The 24,457-nt window shown below is 47.0% G+C and overlaps 1 protein-coding gene across 3 annotated transcripts in view; it reads left to right on the forward strand.

Moving 5' to 3' along the window:
* Positions 1–24,457, forward strand: part of SYNRG (synergin, gamma) — a 97,602-nt gene that overhangs the window by 38,374 nt on the left and 34,771 nt on the right. For 2 of the 3 annotated variants that reach the window (XM_015424080.1, XM_015424082.1), the window contains 3 exons: positions 8,204–8,322; positions 11,548–11,613; positions 18,817–19,755. In XM_015424080.1, coding sequence (XP_015279566.1) covers positions 8,204–8,322; positions 11,548–11,613; positions 18,817–19,755 — 1,124 coding nt within the window. The remainder of the gene's footprint in view (positions 1–8,203; positions 8,323–11,547; positions 11,614–18,816; positions 19,756–24,457) is intronic. The other variant, XM_015424081.1, reaches the window with a different exon arrangement.

Genomic DNA, 24,457 nt, shown 5'->3' on the forward strand with positions numbered 1-24,457 from the left:
ATTATAAACTGTCAGTCTACCCAGTCTAGGGTTGCCAAGTACTCACCTCTGCTGGAGGGGGGGAGTCCCCCGCGTGTGCGCCGCAAGCACGTCACACGGAAGTGACGTAAGCACGTCCGGGACATTGGGGGCGGGGCCAAAATCATCCAAGGGAAAACCATAGAGTTTTCCCTCGGATGATTGTGGGCCCGCCCCTAACGTGCTCGACGTGATTGCGTCACTTCCGGGTGACGTGCTGACGCCGAGCATGTCGTGTGCTTTGGGGGTGGGGTTCCCCCCGAGGCCCGATCCGCCGCCGGTGGGTAACAGGCCTCTTGGGCGGGGGTTTCCCCACCTCCGGGGGGACTTGGCAAGCCTAGCTGGATAGGAGGAGACCATCAAACTTGAGGTAGGCTTGGGCCTAGTCTCCTCCTCCTTCCCCCCTCCCCTCCTGTCTCCAACCAGTAGTCTGAGGGCAGCTCCCTAGAGAGGACAGGAAGTCCATCGAGGCGGTGAGGGGATCTGCCCCAGAATGCTGCGGGAGGGAGAGCCACTTCCTGGAAACGGCTGTTAGATAGTGTGGAGCTTTTTGGCAGGAAGTGAGTTCAGTCAGCCGTCAGAAGTCTGGAGCCTGCAGCAGACAGAGGCCCTTGTGGGGAGACCGGCTGATCTAACCTTCTCCAATGAGATGAAGCGATGTGCCTTCCCTGCGGTTTTGTCACCCTTTATTTTTGATTCTTCCGTTCACTGTTAATATGCCTGCAAATAGTTACGTGCTTGCAAAATAAATCCTTTAACTGTTGAAGAAGTCCCTCTGTACCGCTTAGTTCCCCCCAGCCGCTTGGACACACTAGGGGTGGGTCGGGGACTCCCCAAGGAAGAGACCGGGCAAAACAGTCAGTTGCCAACTCTCCAAGGGACCCCAAAGATCCCTGGGAAGCCCCAGGGGTGCCAGAGGGAGGTTAGGAGGCTGCTCCCGCCTAACCAGAGCCCAAGACAGGGACAGTGGTGGCAGCAATACCCAGAGGCAGTAGAGAAAAACTGCCCCCTCATGTGCCCGGTCAGGCAAAGGAGGGGTGGGCAGAGCGGGGCCTGCCAGCTGACGCAGGCCCCCTTCCGCCACACAGAGTAATAAGAAGGTCTAAGGACGGTTTACAAGCTTCCCTTTGTCAACAGAAAGCAGTATTCAGTTCTACAATTAATGATTAGGTTTGCCCCTGAAGCAGACTCTTAGATACCCAGTGTGAAATTGAATAGTATTACTGTAAATGCCATCTCTCAGTTTGCATATCTCTGTCTGCAAGCTTCCTGGGTTCCCATTACCACGGGGCTACAAAACACTTAGCTGGTGTGAGGCTTGTAGGCAGCTGTTAAGGAGGTGTAAAATAGTAACTGGAAGATTCGTGCTCCTGGTGCAAAATAACCAAAACAAGAAACAGCCCAAAGAATCCTACTGGCAGTCATACTTTCTGTGGACTTCGTACTGGGTGGCTGAGACCTTGGGGTCACGGAATACTGGTTTGAATGTCTGGGATGTTATGAAAAGCTGCTATGATTTGATAAGAGGAAGGCAGAGAGAAAAACCCTGATCCAGAGTGCTGTCTCTTTGCCAAGAATTGCAAGCACCATCTTAAGTAGCTCTAGCTTTTGCCTCCGTGGAACAAAATATATTTGCATCAGTGCTGCGATGCTGAGCCAATTGATCCATTAGATCAATCTGTCAAACATTTTTAATTGAAAAAAGATACTGCTATTAATTGTGTTGCAGACCATCAAGAAAAACCCCTTGTTTTTTGAAACCATTACCAAACCACAGATGACCGGCACCATCGTAGAAGCAGCATCCCCTCTTCTCCCAGGCACGAGAGGGAATGCCTCTTCTCAGGTGGCCCCTGCTGCAGCACATGCAAGCTTCACCCAAAAACCTATTATGCTGCTTCAGATCGGTAGCTTTCATTCATATGCAGATTTACTGTTATGATTAATGGGATGAGTGTTCTTCTGACTTAATTTGCACACAGCAGAGCATAGCTTGTACAGCTGTGCTGCATTCTGTCTTTTTGCAAGCGGCTTCCTGAATCCATGCATCTTGGAACCAAGGCCCTTAGGGAGAAGATGGGCAGATTCCTCCTTCACACTTTATGGATGGAAAGCCTGAGGCCCTCATCCATCTGGTTCTCATCAATATGCTGAATACTTGAAGCCCCCCCCTTCCAGGTTTCTGTGGCACTGCCCCTCCCCCACCCCTTTCTTTCTCATTGCAGAAGCACCAACCAAATCAGAATCCTTCCCCAGGCCCCCCACAGCCCAGCAGCCCCCACACCCTCAACAGCTGAGTCGCTTGCAAGTTAAAGAAAAAGGACCCCGTTAAAGGGCTAAAAGTAAATGCTGATGTTTTGCACCACCATATTGGAGGTGGTGCTAAGCTCCACCCCTCCCCGTATTGGCTGTGGGCAGGGCTTTCACACAGAGGCTCCGCCTGAGGCCACCGCACTGTTTCTCCTTTAAGCTGGAGCCAAGGAGGCACTTTGGTCTGGCTTATAGGGGAAATCCCCAGGATCCCTGCAAGTCATGCTCAGGAAAAGCTTAGAGGTTAAGAAGCTGAGCTGCAGACTGAAAGGTCTGTAGCTCAGCAGTTCGAGTGCCGCGGGACGGAGTGAGCTCCTGTCTCTAGTCCCACCTCCTGCCAGCCTAGCAGTTCAAAAGCAAGAAATTGCAAGTAGATAAATAGGTACCACTTCGGTGGGAAGGGAACAGCGTTCCGTGCGCCTCGGCATTTAGTCATGCTGGCCACATGACCACGGAGGAGTCTTCGGACAGCGCTGGCTCTTCAGCTCGGAAATGGAGATGAGCACCGTCCCCTAGGGTCGGATTCGACTCGCTTTCAAGCAAGGGAAAGCTTTACCTTACTAGACTATTTAAACTATTTATTATATGCCTGTCTTTCTCCTGAGTTATCTCAGGACCCAAAGCGGGAATAGGTGGGTGATGCCATGTAGATGCTCCCCCCTCCCCAAGAAACCGAACTGCAGCGTGGAGGCCAAACTTCTACATGGAAGCAACCAAAGTGAAGTAGAAAGAAGGGCTTTTTGAGTGTAAGAATGTTAAAAGGCACAATGATACGAAGGCTTTCTTGTTTTATTTAAGGGGGAGAGAATTGTTGTGGGGGAGGGTGTGGCAGTGAGTTCTTCACACTGCATACAAAATGGACAGTTTTGGAGTACAATATCCATAAATGACAAAAACAAAAAGTAGATGAGTTATCTAATTGAGTTATTTCCACCCTAATTCTTTCTGCTAAAAATATCTCCAGGAACTATAGTAGCATTAATGTTAGGATTTCACACAAAGGTAATATTTGCATAGTTCTTTCAGTGTTCAAAAGCACCCTACATAAATAGTAACAATAATCCTAACAGCAGCCCTGTAAAGTAGCCCAGTGTTTTGCCCAGAATCTGAGAGAACGTGGCTTGACTAAGCCTTCCTAGTGAATGTGAAAAATAAAATAAGCTCACTGAAGAATACCACTGTTCTATGACTTTAACACACTTGGTTGTACTTTTTATAATATTTATAATGCAAATTTCTTTTTTTACACAACAATTATCCTTATGTCAAGTACATGCCATAAACATAGGTAAAGCCAGTAGATAATTATTTGAGTACCATACAAAATCTTGATGCAAATATTCTTGACACTGTTCTGGCTCTGTCCCTGGAATGTTTTCTCTTCAAGGCCTCTTGATAGAGCTTTGAAGTGGAAAAGCAGGCTAAAAAATCTTTGTTTTTCAAGCTCCTAAATAGCATTTATTACTCCTTTGTTTAAAAACGTGTGGATCCAAGGAATACAGGAGATAAAGAGAACACACTTTCCTAGGATTAACAAGCGGTGTTGGATATCTTTATCAACTCTATCTCTCTGTTGTTGTTCATCACCAATCTCTTGAAGGAGCTGTTTTAAAAAACACAGCGTGCCTTATGTCGATACAGAAACAAATGACCTTCATTTCCCCTAGAGGAAGAGAACAAACACCACTGTAGGAATGAGAATGTGGATCAACGCAACATCTTTTTAATGTCTTTCCAAAGCTCTTAGTGATATACTCTCTTACTGTTTCTTAAGTAGAAATGCAGACATGAGATTTTAAAGGTACAGTTGCTTGCTAACTTTATGTTAGTTCTTAAAGAAATACTTTTTTTTTTTGGTCTTGAAATACAGAAATCAGAACCGATTCGATTCATCACTTCCCCACTTAAAATTAGATGGGTGACCTTAGGCAAGTCACAGCCTAAAAAATTAAGCATCGTTTGCCACCTAGTGGTGCCAAAAAAAGCTACAGATCTTCGACAAGGTCTCTGTGCTTCACAGAGTGCGCAAGTGCTGGATCGATTGACATTGTAGCAAGCTCTTAACGGATTTTCACGGCCAGACCTCGGGCATGCGCAGGAACTCACCACGCATGCCAGAGGGGTGGGCGTGGACATCCCGCCAGTTCCTTTCTTACCGCTGCGTTGGAAAGACCTTTTCTTCGTCGGTCTGATTGGTTCTTCCTTGACTATTTGCCTCACGGCTCTTTGGATTTTTTCCTCAGTTTTCTTCTTTTTTCTTAGTCTTTCTTTGTTTGTTCTTCAAAAAAAATTGTTTTTCTGTTGAGGGGGAAGTTGCTGCTTTACCTCAGTTTTGCCTTCGGGCTTCCCGCCTCCCCAACCCCTTCTTTCTTCTCCGTTTTTTAAATTTTATGGAGAAGAAGTTGGGCTTTTTCAACCACTGCAAGGGTTGCGGCAGTAAACTCGCTCCACCGGACCGCCACACCCTCTGTATTTTTTGTTTGGGAAAGTCTCACCGACCGGAGTCTTGTCAGCACTGTGCTAGGTTTTCAAACCAGACCAAAAAAAATCGAGCTGCGCGCCTTAAAGTGGCGCTACTTGAATCGGCGTTACATCCTCCCTCAGTAATGGATTCCGAGAGACCATCAACATCGACAACTCCGGCATCGAGGCCCTCCTCCGACATCGGCCAACCGATGTCGAAGCCACCGGCATCAAAGGCGCAATCTTCCACTTCCACTCCGGTGAAGAAGCTAGCCCAAGTCAACTAAGGAGCACAAGTCTGCAAAAAAGGGCTCCTCTAAGTCCCTAAAGGCTGCAAAGAAGGAGAAGGTAGCGGTGTCTGCACTGGGTGATGCCCCTAAAGTGCCCCCTGCTCCTACGGCAGTATCGGCATTGGAGATCCATGTCGCTCCGCCGATACCGACCATTCAACTCTTAGACTCCCCTATACAACAACTCGAGCGTCCTTACTCCGATATCGAGATGGTGGAGCTCCTTAGTCGCCCCATGGATGCAGAGCCTTCTTCTTCTCCTTCCCCGTCGTCGACATCGACGGTGTCAGAGACTCCCGACATCGATTCACGTCGGAATTGACACGTCTCTAGCAGCACGCAGAGTCACCCTCCACGTCTGCTTCTTGAACCTGTCGATATCGATGACCAAGTGTACAGGGACCACTCTCAAAGGCAGACTAATGCTTTGTCTTCGAGACGTACCCGATCCAGAAGTCGATCCCCCCGAGTCTTTCTACCCCCACCACCACCTCTGTCTTGGGATCAACGCCAACTGAGGTATCTTTATGGGGGTTATCCACCATCCATGCCGTGGTTGACTCCGGTGAGCTATTCTGACTGGGATTGTTACTCGACCCACTCTGCCCACAGATCAGGGTCGCCCTACAAATCTAGACCTTCAGCATCTCTGTCTCGACCAAGGATCCTTCCCACCATAATCCGGAACGCAGTCGTCCTCCCGACCCTCAAGTCGTACCACCAAAGATTTTAACCAGTCAAACAGAAGTCACTCCGGTTCAAATGCCAGATCAGGGCTCCTCTGATTCTGCAGAAGAGGATTCTGATATGGAGGCCTCAGAGGCTCACACCTCCCCTGACCACAAGTCTCCTAACCAAGCTGTCGCAGATGATCTACCTATGTCCTCATCTGACAATCTCACTTCCTATGCAGATCTCGTCAAAAGAACGGCCCATTCTCTAGGCCTCTCAGTCATTCAATAACAACCACAGGTTACAGATGCCGTCTTCGATATCGTGCAACTGGATACCTCCACTACCATAGCACTGCCTATGTCCACGGTCCTTTTATAAGCTGCAAAAGCACCACGGGAGAAGCCTTCATCAGCCCCAGTGTCAACAAGACGCCTGGACCACATGTATAGAGTCCAGGAGAACAGAACCGAATTTTTATTCTCCCACCCTCAACCAAACTCGATGGTTGTAACATCCTCGTCCAAATCAAAACGAACACACTCTGCACCTTCTGACAGGGAAAGTAGAAAATTAGGCGCATTTGGGAGACGCTTCTACTCCACGGGAGCGTTGGGAGTAAAAACCACAAATTACTTAGCCTGCATGAGCAGATATCAGTACACTCTGTGGGAAAGGTTTTCTGAACTCCTGACTCATCTCCCCGAAGACAAGCTTCAGCCAGCCAGAGTTCTTCAGAAGGAAGGCATGGTACTTGCGAAGCAACAGATCAACACTTCCAAACATGCCCTAGACGCTTCCTCAAGAACAATGGCCTCAGCAATAGCTCTAAGGAGGCACTCCTGGCTCTGTAATACCAACCTTCCACAAGATACTAGGTCTTATGTCGAGGACCTCTCCTTTGATGGCCTTGGTCTCTTCAACAGCACTACCGATACCATACTCCAAGATATGGATAAGAGCATAAAGACTTCTCGCGTTCTACGAGTGTCATCCTCCATGAGACAACAGTATCGCCCTCGCACTTGGTCTAGATCCTGACAAAAGTGCACTCCGAATCATCAGACAATGATGAATCCTGACAGACAATGAAGATCACATACGTCTTTGGGAGGCCAAAAACCCACCTTTCAAAAACCCAGGTTTTAGTGTAATCTTGTTGTCTAATTTGTTTGTATGTACAGCATAGGTCTATAATGGTAAAAACCCAATAAACCCAGGTTTGGATCCGGACAACAATCTTCCCACACTAAGCAGGCGAAGTCCTCCAAGCAGGGCTTTTGACTTCCTTTCCACTGAGTCAGCTCAAACCCATTTATCTCCTTTTCTTCACACCTGGCGTCATATCACCACGGACGAGTGGGTGCTGTCCATTTTGACCCGAGGCTACCGTATCCAATTCCACCAGAACCCCATTACTCCTGTCTTCGTCTCCACCCCCCTTCCCCACCTCTCCTGGAAGAAGTGTCTGTCCTTCTGCACAAAGGAGCCATCAAGCAGGTACCACCTCCTCTGCACAGGAAGAGATTCTATTCCCACTATTTCACAGTTCCAAAGCGAGATGGAGGCATTCGACCAATATTAGATCTAAGGGCGCTGAACTACTTTGTGACCTACCACCACTTCCACATGGTGTCCTTGCAGCAAATTATACCACTTCTCCAGAAAGACGTCTGGATGGCCACCCTCGACCTCCAAGACGCGTACTTCCACCTCACCATCCACCCCTCCCATCAGCCCTGTCGCTGATGATTCTGCGGACCCCTTCTCCGCAGTAAGGACCTGGCAGCACCCTCCTCCAGGTAGGCCACTGCTCGCTAATCTCCTATGGGTGTGAAGCACAGAGACCACGTTGAAGATAAACAGGTTGCTTACCTGTAACTGATGATCTTCAAGTGGTCATCTGTGCATTCACACCACCCATCCGCCTTCTCTGCTGCTGTCAGCGTCTACATTTTTCATAGGGGTTTATTCGCGGCGGTTTGAAGGAACTGGCGGGATGTCCGCACCCACCCCTCTGGGCATGCATGGTGGGGTTCCTGTGCATGCCCGACGTCTGGGCGCGAAAATCCGTTAAGAGCATGCTACAATGCCGATCGATCCAGCGCGTGTGCACTAGATCCCATGGGTGTGAATGCACAGATGATCACTCGAAGATCATCAGTTACAGGTAAGCAACCTGTTTCTTCAGCAGCCAATCATTCCTCTGGGAACTCCTGGCTATTCCACACACAATGCCATACGATAATAATTATTATTTATTATTGGCTTGTGATCTCAGTGTCACAGAAGTGGCCTCACGACAAGCTGTCTCCAGTCTAAATCTGTTTCGCCAATTTGTTCCCATCCTCTTACTTGAAAATTCGACTCTGGTTGACTGATGCCCACAGTTGCTGTTTTTACAAAGCAAGAACTTTGCACTGAGACAGCCTTCTTCTCCTTTTGTTTAGTGCTCCTCCGATGCTGATACCTCTGTCTGGCCCAAAAGCGCCTTCTGCTGTGGATAAGTACGCTGTTTTTAAAGGGATTGCATCTGACAAGCCTGCTGAAAGCCCGGCTTCACTTGGAGGTAAAAGCAACTGTCTAATTTTTTTTAATTATTTTATTTAAAAATTCATTAGCCACCTTCCTACTCTGTGGGACTCAAGGCAGTTTACAATGTAAAGAAAAACAACGGATACAAAAAATACGTAAAATGCCACCATTTAAATTCACAATTAGGACTGTCAGTAAATACAAAACTAATCAAAAGTAGTTCTAAATAAAACTGTCTTCACCTGTCTCCTGAAGACTGAAAGTGAGTGTGCCAGGCCAGGTGCGTCTTCCCAAGGAGTTTGTTCCGTAATCTTGAGGCTGCCACCCAAAAGGCCCCCTCTGTTGTACCCAGGTGAACTTCTTTGGTTGATGGGACAGTCATGAGGACCTCTCCTGTGGTCTTAATTCAGTGGCCCAATCTGCATTTGCTATGTAAAGCTGTTTCATTCTGCTGTGGCACCAGCTTCCTTTGCCTTCCATTTGGCTCAGTATAAAAAGCTCGCCGTCTGCATCAGGACAGAGGGAAGAGTGCACGAGGGTGGGGGAGCAGCCTCCGGGGGTGTAAAGTAAAGGGGGGTGACCTGGTGGAGGGGGGGGCAGGAAAGACGGAACGAGCTGGGTAAAAAACACAAAACACCTGGTGGTTGCCATGCAGAGTGTTCTGGGGACAGCCCCAAGAAATAACAAATGGTTCAAGGGAGGGTGTGCTTCTAGCCCACCCCCCCAAAAAAATATGATTGCAGAAAAATGTTTCCCGACTGCTTTTAAACGCAGACGACTGGGTTTTCAGCTAACTTGTTTCTTTTGTGACAATTTGTATATCTCCTTAGAAAATATATGGGGGGGGGGGGGTATTCGGCTCCAGTTGCCCGCTTGTCGCTCACAGTGGCTTGGGGGTAGGGAGGAGCAATTAAACCACCTTAAAACCAAATCCAAATAACACGGTGGGACGCTGTAATGACCTTGGAGTCACGAGTAAATGGCAATAAAATGATACAGACCTCCAGTGCTAAGATGAAACAGCAGGAGAGCGGATGCAGCATGAAATGCAGGCAGAAATTTGTGAGACGATGTGAGATCATTGGCACAGTGGCAGGAAAGACCAATGCAGATTGGACCTGTGTCTCACAGGGTGCAAATCCTAAACCAGGGGTCCTCAGCCTCTTTGAGCCTGTGGACACCTTTGGAATTCTGATGCAGCATGGTGGGCACAGCCACAAAACAGCTGCCGCAGCTTACCTTCAGCCACACAGTGAAGATGCCTGTGCTACGATAGCAGCTGCCGCCAAAGCAACCTTTTTTTAAAAAACGGGCACTGCTAATCAAATCTCCAGTGGCCAATCAGACACCTTGCTGGGTGAAAGCCCCACCCACTTTCTAAAAACGTTTGGCATACACTAGGAAAGGTGTTGGCAGGCAGGCACCACGGCACCCATGGACACCACATTGGGGACCCCTGTTCTAAACTATTTGGGACTGTCGGCCACCAGGCCGCTAAACTTTCTGTTGCTGCGGTTGCATGCCGTGCTGTCAACTGTCCAAAAGCACTTCTCGTATACGGTGCTGGATCCTGAAAATCTGTTCTGCTAGCAGAGGCGCTCTCCTCTGGCAGATGGAGCACCTCCTGATGCCATCCTGTTGGAGAATCTTGCATTGTGGAAGGCTCTTTCCACAGGAGGAAAGAGCCTCCGCTAGCGGAACACATCCACGGCGTCCAGCTGATTATCTTGTTATGCTTACAACAGCTCTGCAAGGTAGGTAAGTATTTGTTACCCCCCCCCCCCCCCCCAATTCCCCCCCCCCCCGAGTGTGGGCAAACACCCCATTCAAGGCCCCGGTGAGTTCCTGGCTGAGGCAAGATTTGAACCTCAGACTTCCTGGTTTGTAGCTTATTCTCTTAGTTCCCACGTGGCAGCAGGTTAGTAATGATACCAGTAGTTGTAGTGTGATGGTGCAAACTTTCATGAGGCATCTGACAGAGCAGCCTAAGCAAGAAAAGTCAGATCCCTGCCCCAGAGAACTCGCAGTTCAACTGGGGGGGGGGGGGGAGAGTAGGGTGGACAACAAAGGCCAGGAGTCCAAAAAAGAAGCCCACTTGCAAAAAGATTCCAGAGGCACAGAAGCAACACTTTGGAAGCAGGGACACTGTAGAGCCAGTGCTGTCCCAGAATGCTTTTGTGCCTGAGGCTGTAAGAAGAGTTCTCCTGATTGAGAGCAAAGACTGGTCATGGCCAGCATCTTGCCGCCACCCCCACCCCTCGGGTGACCAGCCAGATGGTTCTGAGTAATCCACCAAGATGCTGTGCAGGCAAGAGCCCCACCATTGTTGCCTCCTCATTTCCAGCAACTACTATTCAGTGCTCTACTGCCTCTGGAGCTGGAGGTTCTGTTTAGCCGCTGAGTCCATGGGGAAGAGCTTTGCAAGCCCCACGGCAAGGGAGCTTCCGTATGAGGCACCCTCTTGCGCAGTTCTGTTTCAGTTGGGCTTGTGCCAGGGAAAGCATTCTAGTCGGTTTTGGATCAGGACTGTGTGTCTTTCCCTAGTCTGCTTCTTGAGACAGTCGCCTCACTTAACCTCATGGGAGGACTCTGTCTGTAGGAGGAAAATCAGGGAGAGCTTAAATTAGGTTCAGTGGAGGGGCGGGGGATCTCACTGACAATGAGATACTTCAGCCATACAGTTCCTAGCAGTGGTCATTTCATAGAAAAAGAGGTGCAGGAGCTCATTAGCATAACTCGTTAGCATAACTTATTTGCATATGCCAGACCCCCTGACATCACCGGAAGTGTGTCAGAAGGCAACACCCACTGCTCAGGCTCCACTGGACTGTTTTGGATTGCTAGCTATTGGGGAGGGTTCCCACACAGATCTGCCCTCACAGAGGAGGGAGAGCTTGAACCTGAATAATGCTGCCACAGGACTGTTTTGGATTGCTATCTTTGGAGGGACTCTGCAACTTACCTGGCTGCTTCTTGCTCCTCGTGGTCCGGGGCTGCTGGGAGCAGGGTCGGGGCTTGTTGCATGTGCCCGCCCCCTGGGCTTTTTACTGCCGGAGCTCCACTCCTGTGCTCTCCTGCAGGAAATGACCCCTGGTTCCTCGTTTGGTAATGCCTTCAAATGCTGGCTAACAGCCATTGCAAAAATGTTTACACTGCAAGGTAATAGGTACTTCTTGTCTCTTGAACCCACGCTTTTTTCTGATTGCAGTCTGATTTAACCTTATTGTAACTAAATTTATGTCTTAAATTACATGCACAGTAGATTACGGAGACAAATACAGTGCTTTTCGAGAGCTGGAGCAGCCGTCTGAGAGTAAACCTCTAGGTAAGCATACCAAAGCGTGCATCCTTGATTTATTCCCCCTTTAGTTACATTTGTCAGACTGTTTTAGTGCTCTCTACAGACTGGCAAAATCCCACTGACACAGGGGCTGGGACGGAAATATATTTGGGGTAGGATTTTTTTCAACAAATGGTGCACCCCTGTTCAAAGCATCAGAATGGTGCGTAGTCCTTGCACCCTTTGAGAGAAAGGCAGCATGCAGATATGTTAGATAAATAAAGGTCAGGAACCTCTGGAAGTTCTGGAGGGGGTTGGGGGCTAGGAATGAGCAGAGGAAGGGTACAGGTGGTCAACTGTTACAGGAAGTCTGAAATTCATTTAATGATTGGAGATGTTGATATTTATATTGCTGTTTTACCCATTGTTCTCTTATGTAAGCCGCCCTGAGCCTGCCTCGGCGGGGAGGGCGAGGTAAAAATCAAATAAATAAATAAATAGCAAGCCGTATCTTTGGCCTCTAGTCGCTGTTTCACATGTAGGTGGTTTTATTTTCTACAGTAGTGGTTCCCAGGCACCCTTCCTGGTAGAGAAAATGGCACAAGAGAAGGTTCCTCCTCTTGCGCCTCAGTCCTGATCACTCAATCTGGAGAACAGTCAAGAGCTGTAATAACTGGCACAGTCTCCATAGATCCTGACTTGTGTCCACCCCCGCTATCCAGAAACTTGAGATTTGGCATACCCATAGTCCAAGAAGATCGGTTTCCTAGGACAGCCTGGAGATGGGACATGCTTTCTACCCTCAGTCCCTTTATAGTATAATTTGGTTGAGAGGTAACAAGAAACCGTGGTTTGCTGTGCCTTGAATGAGCCGGGATCGGGTGGGGATCCCCTGGCTCTCAGGCACCCTCCTCCCCACGCGGCACGGGGCCTGCTAATGAGAGCTGTGCGACCCAGCACCCTGGGGCTTGTGATTGCCCTGTGAACCAGGTTTCCAGAAGCCCCTCTTCAGAGGCCTGGTGTGAAGGCAAAGGGCAAGTGGTCATTTTCCAGATTTTTTAAAAAGCATTATGCCCGTATTATTTATTTGTGAGCAAGGATTTTGGCCCACCAAATAGGATTCGCTTTAAGTAACTCCACGGGACAAAGGTCCTGATCTGGAGACTTCCCCAATTTTAGTCTTTTGATTAAATCGTCCATTTCTCTAACGTGTGTCTGTGGCCATGTTGGGGTTTGAAGCTGTCATTTACCAGTGCAGACATGAGAAGCAAATATGGCTCAGTGCATAGAAGACCTCTAATTGGCTTGCCGTGCCAGGTGCAGGGTTGGGGGGTGGAGGGCTCATTCATGTAGCAGCAAGCCCGCCTTTTGTCACTGTGTCTGGATTATGCCACTACCTGAAGGGGAGAGAGAACCACTGGCCGCATTTCTGGGAGAAGCAGCTGAGGAACCTGTGGACTGGATGATCTCCCCCCACCCCTGCATCCCAGGGCAAAATGATTAAGAAGAACCTCCAGGCAGACAGGTCATAGACAGAGCTGTAACGGGGAGGAAATGAGGATCATATTGAACCCTTTTGAGGTTCCGAAAGATTCTCTTCTTGTTACAACGGCCGTGAGGGAAAGCAAACGATCCCCAAGTTGTGACAAAGGGGAGGCTGCAGCTCACAGAAGGCCACTCGATGAGTTTGTGATGGAAATCACAGTTGAAGTGGCTTGTTCTCCTAGCCGTGGTGCCCCACTGCCTCCTCATGAAGAAAAACAGCAGCAAAAAAGAAATTGAGAAAAGGTGCTTGGCAGGCAGTGCTTGACTTGCCCAGAAGAACAGGAAACAGAAGCTCCCTCTGTTTCCACTGACTGCCAGAAAGAGAAATTGGTTTTTGAATTGCCCGTCTTGTCGTTTTTAACCCCCTCACCAGCTTGCATTTCTAATGGAAAAGCGTGCAGTCCATCAGTAAGTCAAGTTTGCTGTGCTGTGCCTTGGTTTTGGTGAACGTCAGTTTCACAGACTGCTTCAAGGGATAATCTAATCCACCAAAATTGGGAGTTGTGCTCAGTATGCCATCAATAGTTTTGTTACAGTTTAAATCCTACTGAAACAGTGACTGGCTGTTTTTGTTTACTTGCCAGGCCCGTAGCTACAATGGGACATTTTGGGGCCCTGCCCCCTTAATTAAAAAGCCCCGGCCCCACAAATAATCATGCCAGAAACCTTATTTTTGAGGAGAGACCCCCACACTGAGAGTGCCACAGCTTCCCCTTGTGCTTCCCCCTCCTTCCCGCTATGAAGTTGAGGGGTCATCATGGGACCTGGGAAAAGACAGCTCAGAGGGCATTCAATTGCCTTCCACAGGGCAAGACAGCTTAGAAGGGCACTCAAGAGTGGCACCTTCAGTACATCTCCAACAGTCCCCCTTTCTGCCAGCCCAGTCTTGCTGTATGCCACCCAGGTCATGGCGAGTCTTTCAAAGGCATTCCCATGAGCCTTTGGGAAACATGCAAATGAATTTGCCTTCTGAAGGCAATTAAATGCCCCCTGAGCTGTTTTTTTCCCCTTGGAACTGACACGCTTGCTGCCCTGTCCCTTGAAAGGAAGGGCTAGAAACAGGCTCCCCTTTTAAAGACAGGCATTCAGATGGATTTAATTAACTGTAATATTAACTGCCTTAAAAAATTAAATACCTCCCCAAACAAACAAACAAAATCCTGGCTATGGGCCTGTTACTTGCCATAGAGTTTGTGAAACTGACTTGATTTTGGTGGTGGTCATATGAGGGAAGTGTGCTTGTGGAGACAGAGGGCGTCAGTGTTGTACGTGGAACTGTAGCTTCGTTCTAGAACAGGTACTCTCCATGCAGAGGGTCCCAGGTTTACTGTCCACTTAAAGAGACGTAAGTAGTAGGTCCCCCTGGGAAGGCCTTCTGTCTGCTTCAGGCCCTGGAGAGCTGCTGCCAGTCTGTAAATAGTAAAGTTAGATAGATTCATGGCCTGCCTGGCTATGTCTAAGAGGTCAGGGGAAAGTCAAAGGTCTCTGGTAGTAGATGACAGGAAAGACTTTCCCCTGCCCTTGAGCCTGAACTGCCGTTGCCAGTCCATGTTGACTGCACTGAGCAAGATCGGCCGACGGTCTGACTTGGTATAAGGCTGCCTGCATATGTGTTTTGAATCTGTGCACTTTTGAAGGGATGAAGATGCACATTTTTAACAGCAGCTTCTTTCTAAATACATCAAGCTGGTGAATGGGTTAATCACGATGTTAACAGGTATTTCCACCTGTCCAATTTCAACAGGTAAAAGTGCAGTTCATACACTATGAGAGGTATGAATTGTTAGAATTGCTAGAAAAATGGTAACAGTGAATTACAAAATAACAGTCAGATCCAGGTAGTCAGCTGTGTTGGTCTAAAGCAGTAGAACAAATTTAGAGTCCAGTGGCCTTGCACACGAAAGCTCATACCTAAAATAAGTGTCAATTCGACATAAAAAATTGAGAAAGCCCAAGTGTCCGCTTGCAGGTTTAACGCGCAGCACTCAGATCAGGCAGTCACCCATGTGAAGAACAGCTATTGACTGGAGACAAAGCCATATTGAATTTTTTAAGTGGCAAACAGCAATTAAAGACATTTCGTAGGCCACCTCTTTATCTTAGGCAGGTAGATGGAAACAGACCTTTTGAAACAGAGGCATTGACACATGCGACACATTCAGCCATTAGGTCCCTGCAGTGTGATATTTCTGGGACAGGCTGAATGTCCAGGCAGTAGTTCTCTCCTCGAGAGCCAGTTTGGTGTAGTGGTTAAGTGCGTGGACTCTAATCTGGGAGAATCAGGTTTGATTCCCCACTCCTCCACTTGCACCTGCTAGATGACCTTGACCAAGCCATAGTTCTGGCACAGCTGTTCTTGAAAAAGAGCAGTTTCTATCAGAGCTCTCTCAGCCCCACCTACCTCACAGGGTGTCTGTTGTAGGGAAGGGAAGGGAAAGGAGTTTGTAAGCTGCTCTGAGACTCCTTTGGGTAGTGAAGGGCGGGGTATAAATCCAATCTCCTCCTCCTCCTCTTCTTCTTCCTCCTCTTCCTCCTCCTCTTCCTCCTCCTCTTCTTCTTCCTCTTCCTCTTCCTCTTCAAAACAGATATTTGGGGGTCGGTACCAATCATCCCTCTAAGCTGTGGGGTCTTGTGAGCAAAAATTCAACTTTGTGAGCTACTGGCATTAAAGTTGTGTGCAAGCAATTTGGCTGCTGCATAAATCAGTTTGCTCTGGAGCCCTCCTTTCTGAGCTAAGACAAAAATGCATGAGCCAGAGTCTAAAAAACTGTGAGCTAGCTCACACTAACTCAGCTTAGAGGGAACACTGGTTGGTACCCACAATCTCTAGTGCAAAAAGTAGTAGAAGAAGTGAAGCATTCAGGTCATGGAATAAAAAGCTCGGTACAGCTTTTGTAGAGCCAACAAGTGGATCTGCTCAAAGCCAGCTGCCCCCTACCAGACCTGCCGCTGTAATGGCTGTGTCCCCTCCACATGTCGTCACCTTTTTATCTGACCAACAGAGAAACTCAGAGCCACGTGCACCCCTCGCTTCATCCTCCTAAAAACTATGTTGAGGGTAGGTTAGGCTGAGAGGCAATGATAACAAACACACAAGAAACAAGGCAAGGTTGAGTAAACACAGAAAAACACTGTGTTCAAACAAAACACACAGTTCTGATATTCTACTATAACTTCATATATTTGATTAAATAATATACTTATACAGTAGAGACCCTAGTGCAACCTATTAATTATAGTACACTGATAACAATGACATAAAGAACAATATATATATTTTTAGGGAAGTCCACAACTACAGAGTTGAATATGCAGAAGGATTCTACAGTATTTTATTGACTTGTGCACTGTAGCATTGTGAGCTTTGGTTCCAGGAGAAATGGTTTGCCTGAACAATTTCTCGAAACATGCAACTTTTGCCTGGGAGGCGTGTTGCATTGATCCTTGCTGCATCTCTTTTCTGAAAGCAAGACAGCCTACAGCATTGAGTCCTGTCTGCACATTCGTCTCTGTAGTTGAGAGGGAATGATGGCTAGAAACTGGACTGGGTGACCTTGGGTAAAGTGGGAATTCACGCCCACCCAGGTCTCCTTGAACCAAGTACAACACAGCACCACACTGGTTTCTCCCATGCAGTGTATATTTGACATTTCCTCACTGGAATATTCGGATTGGATTTGGTGGAGGGTTTCCACACTTGGAAAGAAGGGGACACCATTTTCTCTGATTTCCCCCTCCTGTTCTTCAGGGGGTTCCCCTGCCCTTCATGAGTATCATTTCAGGGGGCATTCAGGACTGGACTGGGAAGAGGCAATTAAGCCCCACTCTGCAACAGAATTCCTTTCTGTCAGCAGAAATTTCTGGGGGATCCAATACACGTACAGCCCTGCTCCACAAAGCTATAAACTTCTGCATTGGTCCAAGTCTCCTGGTTGTCCATCTGCCTGTCTCATTTTTTTAATCCCAGCCCCCTTCCAAGGAGCTCACTGCCAATGGGTGTGGCTCTCCCCTTCCCCATTTAAACCTCAGAACCATCCTGTGAGGCAGGTTAGGCTGGAGGGCCATTATGGGCCCAAACTCATTTAGGGAATGGTCCTAACCAGGCCTGCTCAGATGTCTGTCCCATTTTATTCAGTGGGGCCTACTTTTAGGAAAGCATGCTTAGGATTGCAACCTTAGTAAGCGTCATGGAAGAGTGAACATTCAAATGCAGGGTTTCCTGATCCTAGCATAGTGCCCTTAACCCACTGGACCATGCTGATGTTCTTGTTAAGAAAGAATAATTTCTGATCACTTCTGCTGCCAGCATAGATTTTCACAGTCAACTTGCTTGGTTCTGTGTAAATCCTTCTCAACTGTTGGGCTGAGAGGAAATGTAGCTACAAAGCTGGAGGCAGGCAGGGGAGGGTCTGGCCCCATTGCCAAGGAGGGAGGGAAGTTGTTGCCCTGAGGGGGGGGGAGTGCCTGGCTGGCAGGCAGGCAGGAGAGCCTCCCCCACCTTTGCGGAGGGGGGAGGCACTCCCTAAATGTACTTAATTCTGTGCTGGATTCTGTCCCCCAAAGTACTGTTACTTTTAGAGGTGGCCTGTATTCTACGCTGCTGTGTTTCAAACAAGTAAATCAACAACGTATCTCTGTGGTAACCTAAGTTCTGCATCTGATCTATTCTGTATAATTTTAGGTAACAGAAGCAGCAAGCCAGGAGTGTTCCAGGCATTGAAACTCCACTTACCTTTGCTTTTAGGTTTCCCTGGACATTACCTTGCATTTTGCTACTCTAAAATAGAAGCTTGCTTTTTTTTGTGAAAAAAAGAGAGTGAGATAAAAAACCAACAGATTCTCAGGGTGCTGAATTGTGCATCCATTCTCAAGTTCTAGAGAGAACACTACAGAGAAATACCAAGTGATACTCCATTTAGAATTTAACCATTTGAAATAAATGGACCATGTCTTGGACCAGTATTTCTTTATATGCAGTACTCTAATATCGCTTTATACCATAGTTCTGAAGCAGCAGACAAATTGTGAAATAATAGCTTTAAAAATCATACAAATACAAAAATGTCCTGTTTTAAAAAGCCTTAAAACATACCGATAAACAAAATCAAACTGTAGTAAAATATCAGGTAACAGACCACAAGAGGTGTCAGGGAGCTACAATGTGGAGAGGAGATTAGAAATATAGATAATATAGCATTATTACTTTACTCTTACAGTGGCTGGCTCCCCAATACTTATGCTTATTTTGGGATACCCCCAAGTGCAACCAGAGCAGCCAACCGTGTACAGCAAATGTCTTCTGTAACTGAACTTACTTTTCTTTGCATATGGAAGTTAAATTGTCTCCAGTACAGGAAGTTAATTTTCATTTGTACAGGGTGATGCCTCTGTAAAACTGGGCATTCTGGGTTACTCTGTTTTTAATGGGAAATGTAAGTACATGCTTTAAGTCTCACCCACTGAATACGATGGAATTTAGAAGTGCTAGACTTTGACTGTGCTAGATGTCTTCCTACGTTTAAAAAAAGACTTGAGTTGAAAATTGGGCAAGAGGTGGGATGGACAGCAAATCAAATTAATACACTTAAAAGCCATTTTTGGTATTTCTGTGAATCAGCGTATTTGTTCTTTGAATGAGTGTCATCCTCAAAAAAACAAAAAAAATCTTCCCATCACATCTCCTTTTCTCTCTCTGCCCTTCAGGAGACAGCTTTGCAGAATTCAAATCGGCCGGGGCAGATGACGGCTTCACGGATTTCAAAACCGCCGACAGCATCTCACCACTAGACCCACCTACAAAAGATAAATTGTTTCCTGCACCTTTCTCCTCTCTACCTGCACAATCAAAGCAGCAACGACAAGCAAAACCTTCTCTGAATCTAGCTGACTTGAGTCTGTTTTCCTCAGCCTCTGCTGGAGAGAACAGGTCTCTTCAGTTTCCAGTCTCTTACAATTCACTGAAGCCAGCGTCTTTCCCTGTGCCACCACCCCCAACGTCCACCTCCACCACCACTTTGCCAATGCCCAGCAATAGCTCCATCTTAGCCAACGACTTTGCCGACTTCAACCTTTTTGGGGGGCTACCAAGTTGTCCCCCAGCCCACGCTCAGGATGAATTTGCAGATTTCATGGCTTTCAACAACAGCGCCAGCTGCAGAGAGCAGAAGCCAGGCGAAACAGCCAGCGGTTTCAAGCCGGATGCCAGCCCTGTCCCTCCGACTGCAAAGAGTGGGCAGAGCCCTCCCTCCTCAGCTGCCCCCACAAAGTATGACATCTTCAAACAGCTCTCTCTGGATGGCTCTGGGTTAGGCTTTGAAGAAACAAAAGACCACACCCCTTCGTCCACAAAGAGTGAAGACGACTTTGCCGACTTCCATTCCAACAAATTTTCCTCCAGTTCTGACAAATCCCTGGTTGACAAACTGGCAGCTTTCAAGCACGCCAAAGAGGACTCTGCCTCCGTCAAGTCTCTGGACCTCCCGTCCATAGGGGGCAGCAGCGTGGGCAAGGAAGACTCTGAAGATGCACTCTCTGTCCAGTTTGACATGAAACTGGCGGACGTGGGAGGAGACCTTAAGCATGTCATGTCTGATAGCTCTTTGGATTTGCCAACCGTTAGCGGCCAGCATCCGCCGGCAGCAGGTGAGGAATTAGTTAGATTGCTCTGGTAACTAAAGCAATAGACGCGTTCCAAAGTGTTATTCCTTAAGCTGAATTTCAGTATTACGTGCCGATCCTCGTGCGGGAGAAGGCCTCTGAACCTGTATTCTTGGCTAGCTGATAACCCCTGAACCGAGCAGTGTTACACCTGACTTTTTCGTTGTCTTATGTCGTTTTTGGGTGGGATTGTTTGGACTTCAGACCCTACGGTACTTGGTGTTACTGATGGCCTCTTAGCAGTCCCACTTTGTAGGGGAGGTATTCTGCCAGTGCATACGGCGCCCCAAGGGTGTGGGAAATAAACCGCTACTAAGAAGAGGCTGCCTTTTCCTTCTAGGGTTTAGCCTAACGATCTTGCAAGTTAGCTCTGGCCAGATTCTGTTGTGCGGAGGGTTGTTCCACTTTCCAAAGAAAGGCTGTGGTCTGTTCTTGGAAAGCTCATCCCGTTTGGAATACTTGTGAAACTACAATGACTGATAAAGGTCTCTGGAGGGCCAAGCGCCAGTGCAGATGTAAAGTTTGCTCTGTGTCTCGGCTGTGAGGTTGGGTTTGCACATTCTCTCTTTGGGAGTAGGTTCTGTCCTCCTGCCTTAACCTGCAGTTGAGAGATGCTCCAGTGTTAACAGCAAGTGTTAGGATTTCAGCTTAACTAGGTACGCAAGGAAACGGTACTAAATCTCAGCTGCACTGAAATGCGAGCTAACTTTACCTGCAGTTAATGTCAGCGTTGAGGTAATTGCTTAACCGTGGAGGGGGGTTTGTGCAGTTGACACCCGTACTGAGTGTTTGCTGGAAGCAGTGTTGCACTCTCACTGGCCCTGTACCCCTTTCTGAAATTCTGCCTCATGTGCCGTCTTTGCACTGCAATAATCTTGAGTATTGTGGCTTCCGCATGATAATTGCACAGATTGTCAGATGTGGGTGACTCCTGAGTGCTTTGCTGTGTCTTCTGAAAAGAAACAGATGGAAGCACGGCTCTGGAAGTACAGCCCCAAACTGTGTTTAGTGTGAAGAACAGCCAGCCAATATCTCTTATTTTTGTACAAACAAGTGCACACTTGTGTATGGAGATGTGTGCTTTGCAGGACAGAATGGTTGCGCCCAGGTGTACATTTTCACCCCAGTATGCAGTCCTCACGGAAGGTTCCCAGTGGTGTTCATTAGCATCAAAATGTACACCAGTGCAGCCTTTCTAATCTTACAGAACATGCCGGTCTCAGTGCACAGATGATGGCCTTGGTTGTCTGGAAGAGTAGCATCCAAATTAACCCTGTAGAACATTCATAGGAGCTGCTAGTGGCTGGGAAGCCTCTTTCCCGTGGTAGGCTCCCTGACTCACAGCCACTTGTGGGTGGGCAGTTGCGCAGTCCCATGGAATTCATTTCATTGGTCTTGTCCACATGGTTTCTGGCACCATGCAGATGCTCCTAGCAGAGAGTCGACCACAGAAGGATTGTATAGTGGATGGAACATACTTGGGTTGTGCTGTTCTGAGTTGACATCTGGACTGGAAGTGCATTAGAAGTTAGTAGGTGCTTATGGATTAGCAAGGTTGGTTTTTTTTTCTGTCTTGGAAGTGAAAACAAGGAAATCATATTTAATTTTAATTGGGATTCTTCTCTCTTTAATTTCCTGTATGGAATTAATGTGTCAAAGAATCTAAGCCAGTCATCTCCCACCTGGTTGCAGCTTCTTAAAACTTCACAAGTGTCCTGTTTTTCTTTGTTTGTTTTTTCTCCGCCTAATCTGTACAATAGAGGGGAGAAAGCATTGAATCAAATATTTTGTGGCCTTTTTAAAAAGATGGGAAAACTATAGTATTCTTTTTTTTAAGTATTGTGCAGCTTTTATGTTTGTGGCAGGAAACTGTTGCTGCACAACATCATTGATTTCTGCATTAGCTGTTTCTTCCACCGTATCTTGAGTGGAGAAAGCAAATTACAGTATTGTAATTTTCCATTATATTTTAAAGTGGGAACAGGGAAAACGGTTCCATTTATGGCTTTAGATGTGGAGAATTACTCTTAACAGGGTGCAAAATATCAGGAATAATTCTTCTTGGTGAAGAATTACCTTTTCTTTCCTATGCTAAAATGCTTTGGTGTGGGTTCCACGATCTGGTGGATTGTTCAGTTTTCTGATAACTGAAATGTGTGTTCTCAAAAGTTTTTACTTCTGACTTTTGGGGTCTTTTTGTTTTTAAAACACTTTTTTCCTACTATTTTTCTACTCTTTCTTGGTGGTAGCTTGATCTTTGTGTTGCTTGTTTCCAAGAGATGAGTTGGACGTCTGTCCGTTGCAATTCAAAGGTTGCCAATTGCCATTTGATGCATCAAGAGATGAGCTCTGGGTACTAAAGGCTGCTTAAATAGATCATGTGTTTAATGTTAAATATTTTGCTCTTTGAAGTGTAATTACTATTACTAGTTTCCCCCCTCAAAATGTGAATCAAGATCTTCACTTACTTTCTAATGTGCCAAGTGTAAAGTATTTTCCAGAGGGCTTGTTCAGCTATTAATGCCTCCTGTCTTTTAATCACAGTTATGGGATCAGTGTACTTAAAGGATTCTCTGCAGAGTAGCTTCCTTTCTTCCCTCGGCCTCTGCACATGGACTCTCACCACTTTCAACCATAGTTCATACCTAACAGCTGCACCAAAAAATCAGTGCCTACCGGGGTTCACTCCTCCTAACCAATATTTTTAACCAGTTTCAAGCCCTGTTTTGAAATGCTGGTCAAGAGCCAGTCTGTGGTTGGCATTAGCATGTGAGAACACCCCCCGCCAGGGCTCTACAGGGGCCTGGAGAACACAGCCCCAATCCCTGATGAATGACAGTCAGCCTTCTCAGCGGAAGGTGTGCTCATCTCCCCACTGGCAAGTCCAAACTGCTGAATTTGGGTGTTTGCTCACCTCTGTGCCCTCTGCATCTCTCTGGCTACCTTCTTAGCCCCCGGGGATGTTCACTTCACCAGAGTCTTAGGACTCCCTTCCTGCTGTTTCTTAGCAGTGTGATGGGGAAGTGGCAGCCATCTAAAGCTACGTGGCTCCTCTTTCCAATGGACAGGCCAAGTGTTCGACTCCCCTTCGGCTCTGTAACTGACCCCACTCCTGCAATATGCCTCTTTTATCTATGTGCCTCTACCCAAGGCTCTTGAGTGATGCTCTGATATCTCTTCTGGTCAGTTGGGCAGCAGCTCTGACGGGTTTGCTGGGGCATCAGAAGGCACTGCCCTAAACCTTGGTTAACTTTGATGCAGCTTCCTGGTGAACCACGGTTGATGCTCACCACAGTTCTCTCTTGACCATGATTTGAAACTGGTTACCAGTCTTGTTTGGCAATACAGATTATCCATGTTGGTTGACAGTGAGCCTTGAGATTCAGTTAACTTTGGCACAGTCATACTGATGAGCCATGGTTCATGCTCACCAGAGTTTTCTCCTGATCAGAATCTAGAAATGTTACCACTCATGCCAGGGTTTTGTGCAGCCATGGATGGAACCATGGATGTGGTCATAGGGGAGTAGGGAAATAAGGTGAAGTTGTACTAAGAGTGCTAAGAAGCTTTGCTGATTCCCCATCCCACATGTAATTAAGGGACAGGATGTGTTAAATCTGTTGTGGCCCAAAAGATTCTTCTTTTTTTCCTCCTGGTCTGAACTCTTATTTGTTAAATCGACTTTTTTATGCTGTGGCGTTTGTGTGTATATAATTGTTTGAAACATTTCTAGCTCTGAATCAATGTTCAAGAGTGTTTGAACTTCTTGAGTTCCATCTGCTTTAAGGCATTATCTCCCCTCCCCTTCACATGTAAACTGAAATGTTAAGAACGGGACAGTATCCCTTTTTCTATCTCTTGTTTTAGGAGAAATGCCTTTGGAATTTCTTTTATGTTGTCTTTAAAGGGGCTCCATAAGTGATGTTCCTAAGTCAAGAATCTGAGCGTATTGGACTGACTTTCTTTGTCTGAATCTTCCAGTAACTAAAAAGAGAGCTTGTATTCCTTTTCGAATGGGAGGAGGAGGTGAGTTACAGGGATAAGAAGGTATGGATATTTCGCCAGAGGGAGGGAAGGATGTTAAAATTGGCTGCTACTTAAATCAAAATTGCCTTAACGCTTCAGGGCAAGATGGGGAATAGGGAGAGACTTCCTTTCCGAGCCCTTTCAAGGGGATACTGTCTCTTTAAACTTTGCAACACAGTTAGCCAGCACTAATCCTGTGGCTCTGATGGTTTGGTTTTCCTTTAACCTGTGCAATATACTTTTAACCCTTCAAGCACTTGCTGCCATGTTTTCAACCAGGCTGCTGCTGTTGCTGATCTGCCAAACTTCAGCCCTTTCCTTCATGCTTGTCTCAGCTGATTCATTTGGGTCCTGGGATGTGTCCCCCCCTTTCTTTTCCCCCTCTGATTTGTCTCTGCTGAACTTGCAAGTGTTTAGAACTTTCCTTTCTATTGGCATTAACTGCAAAATTCTTTGTAAACTGTAATCAAAAATCAGGGTGGGAATTTTTCCCTTTTGCCTGTCTTATCCCCCCCCCCCCAAATAATCTTATTTCAACTTGACATTTCCTGTGTGAATGTGCCTTTTAAAATCTGCTTTGATATCTCTCTTCTGCAAAGACTGACCTGCATGCTTTGATTCTGATGACTCCCTTTGAGCTCCTGTATATCATCTTCTTTGG

The sequence above is a fragment of the Gekko japonicus genome, unplaced genomic scaffold, assembly GCF_001447785.1.
Source record: "Gekko japonicus isolate JY-2015 unplaced genomic scaffold, Gekko_japonicus_V1.1 scaffold734, whole genome shotgun sequence".
Classification (NCBI taxonomy): domain Eukaryota; kingdom Metazoa; phylum Chordata; class Lepidosauria; order Squamata; family Gekkonidae; genus Gekko; species Gekko japonicus.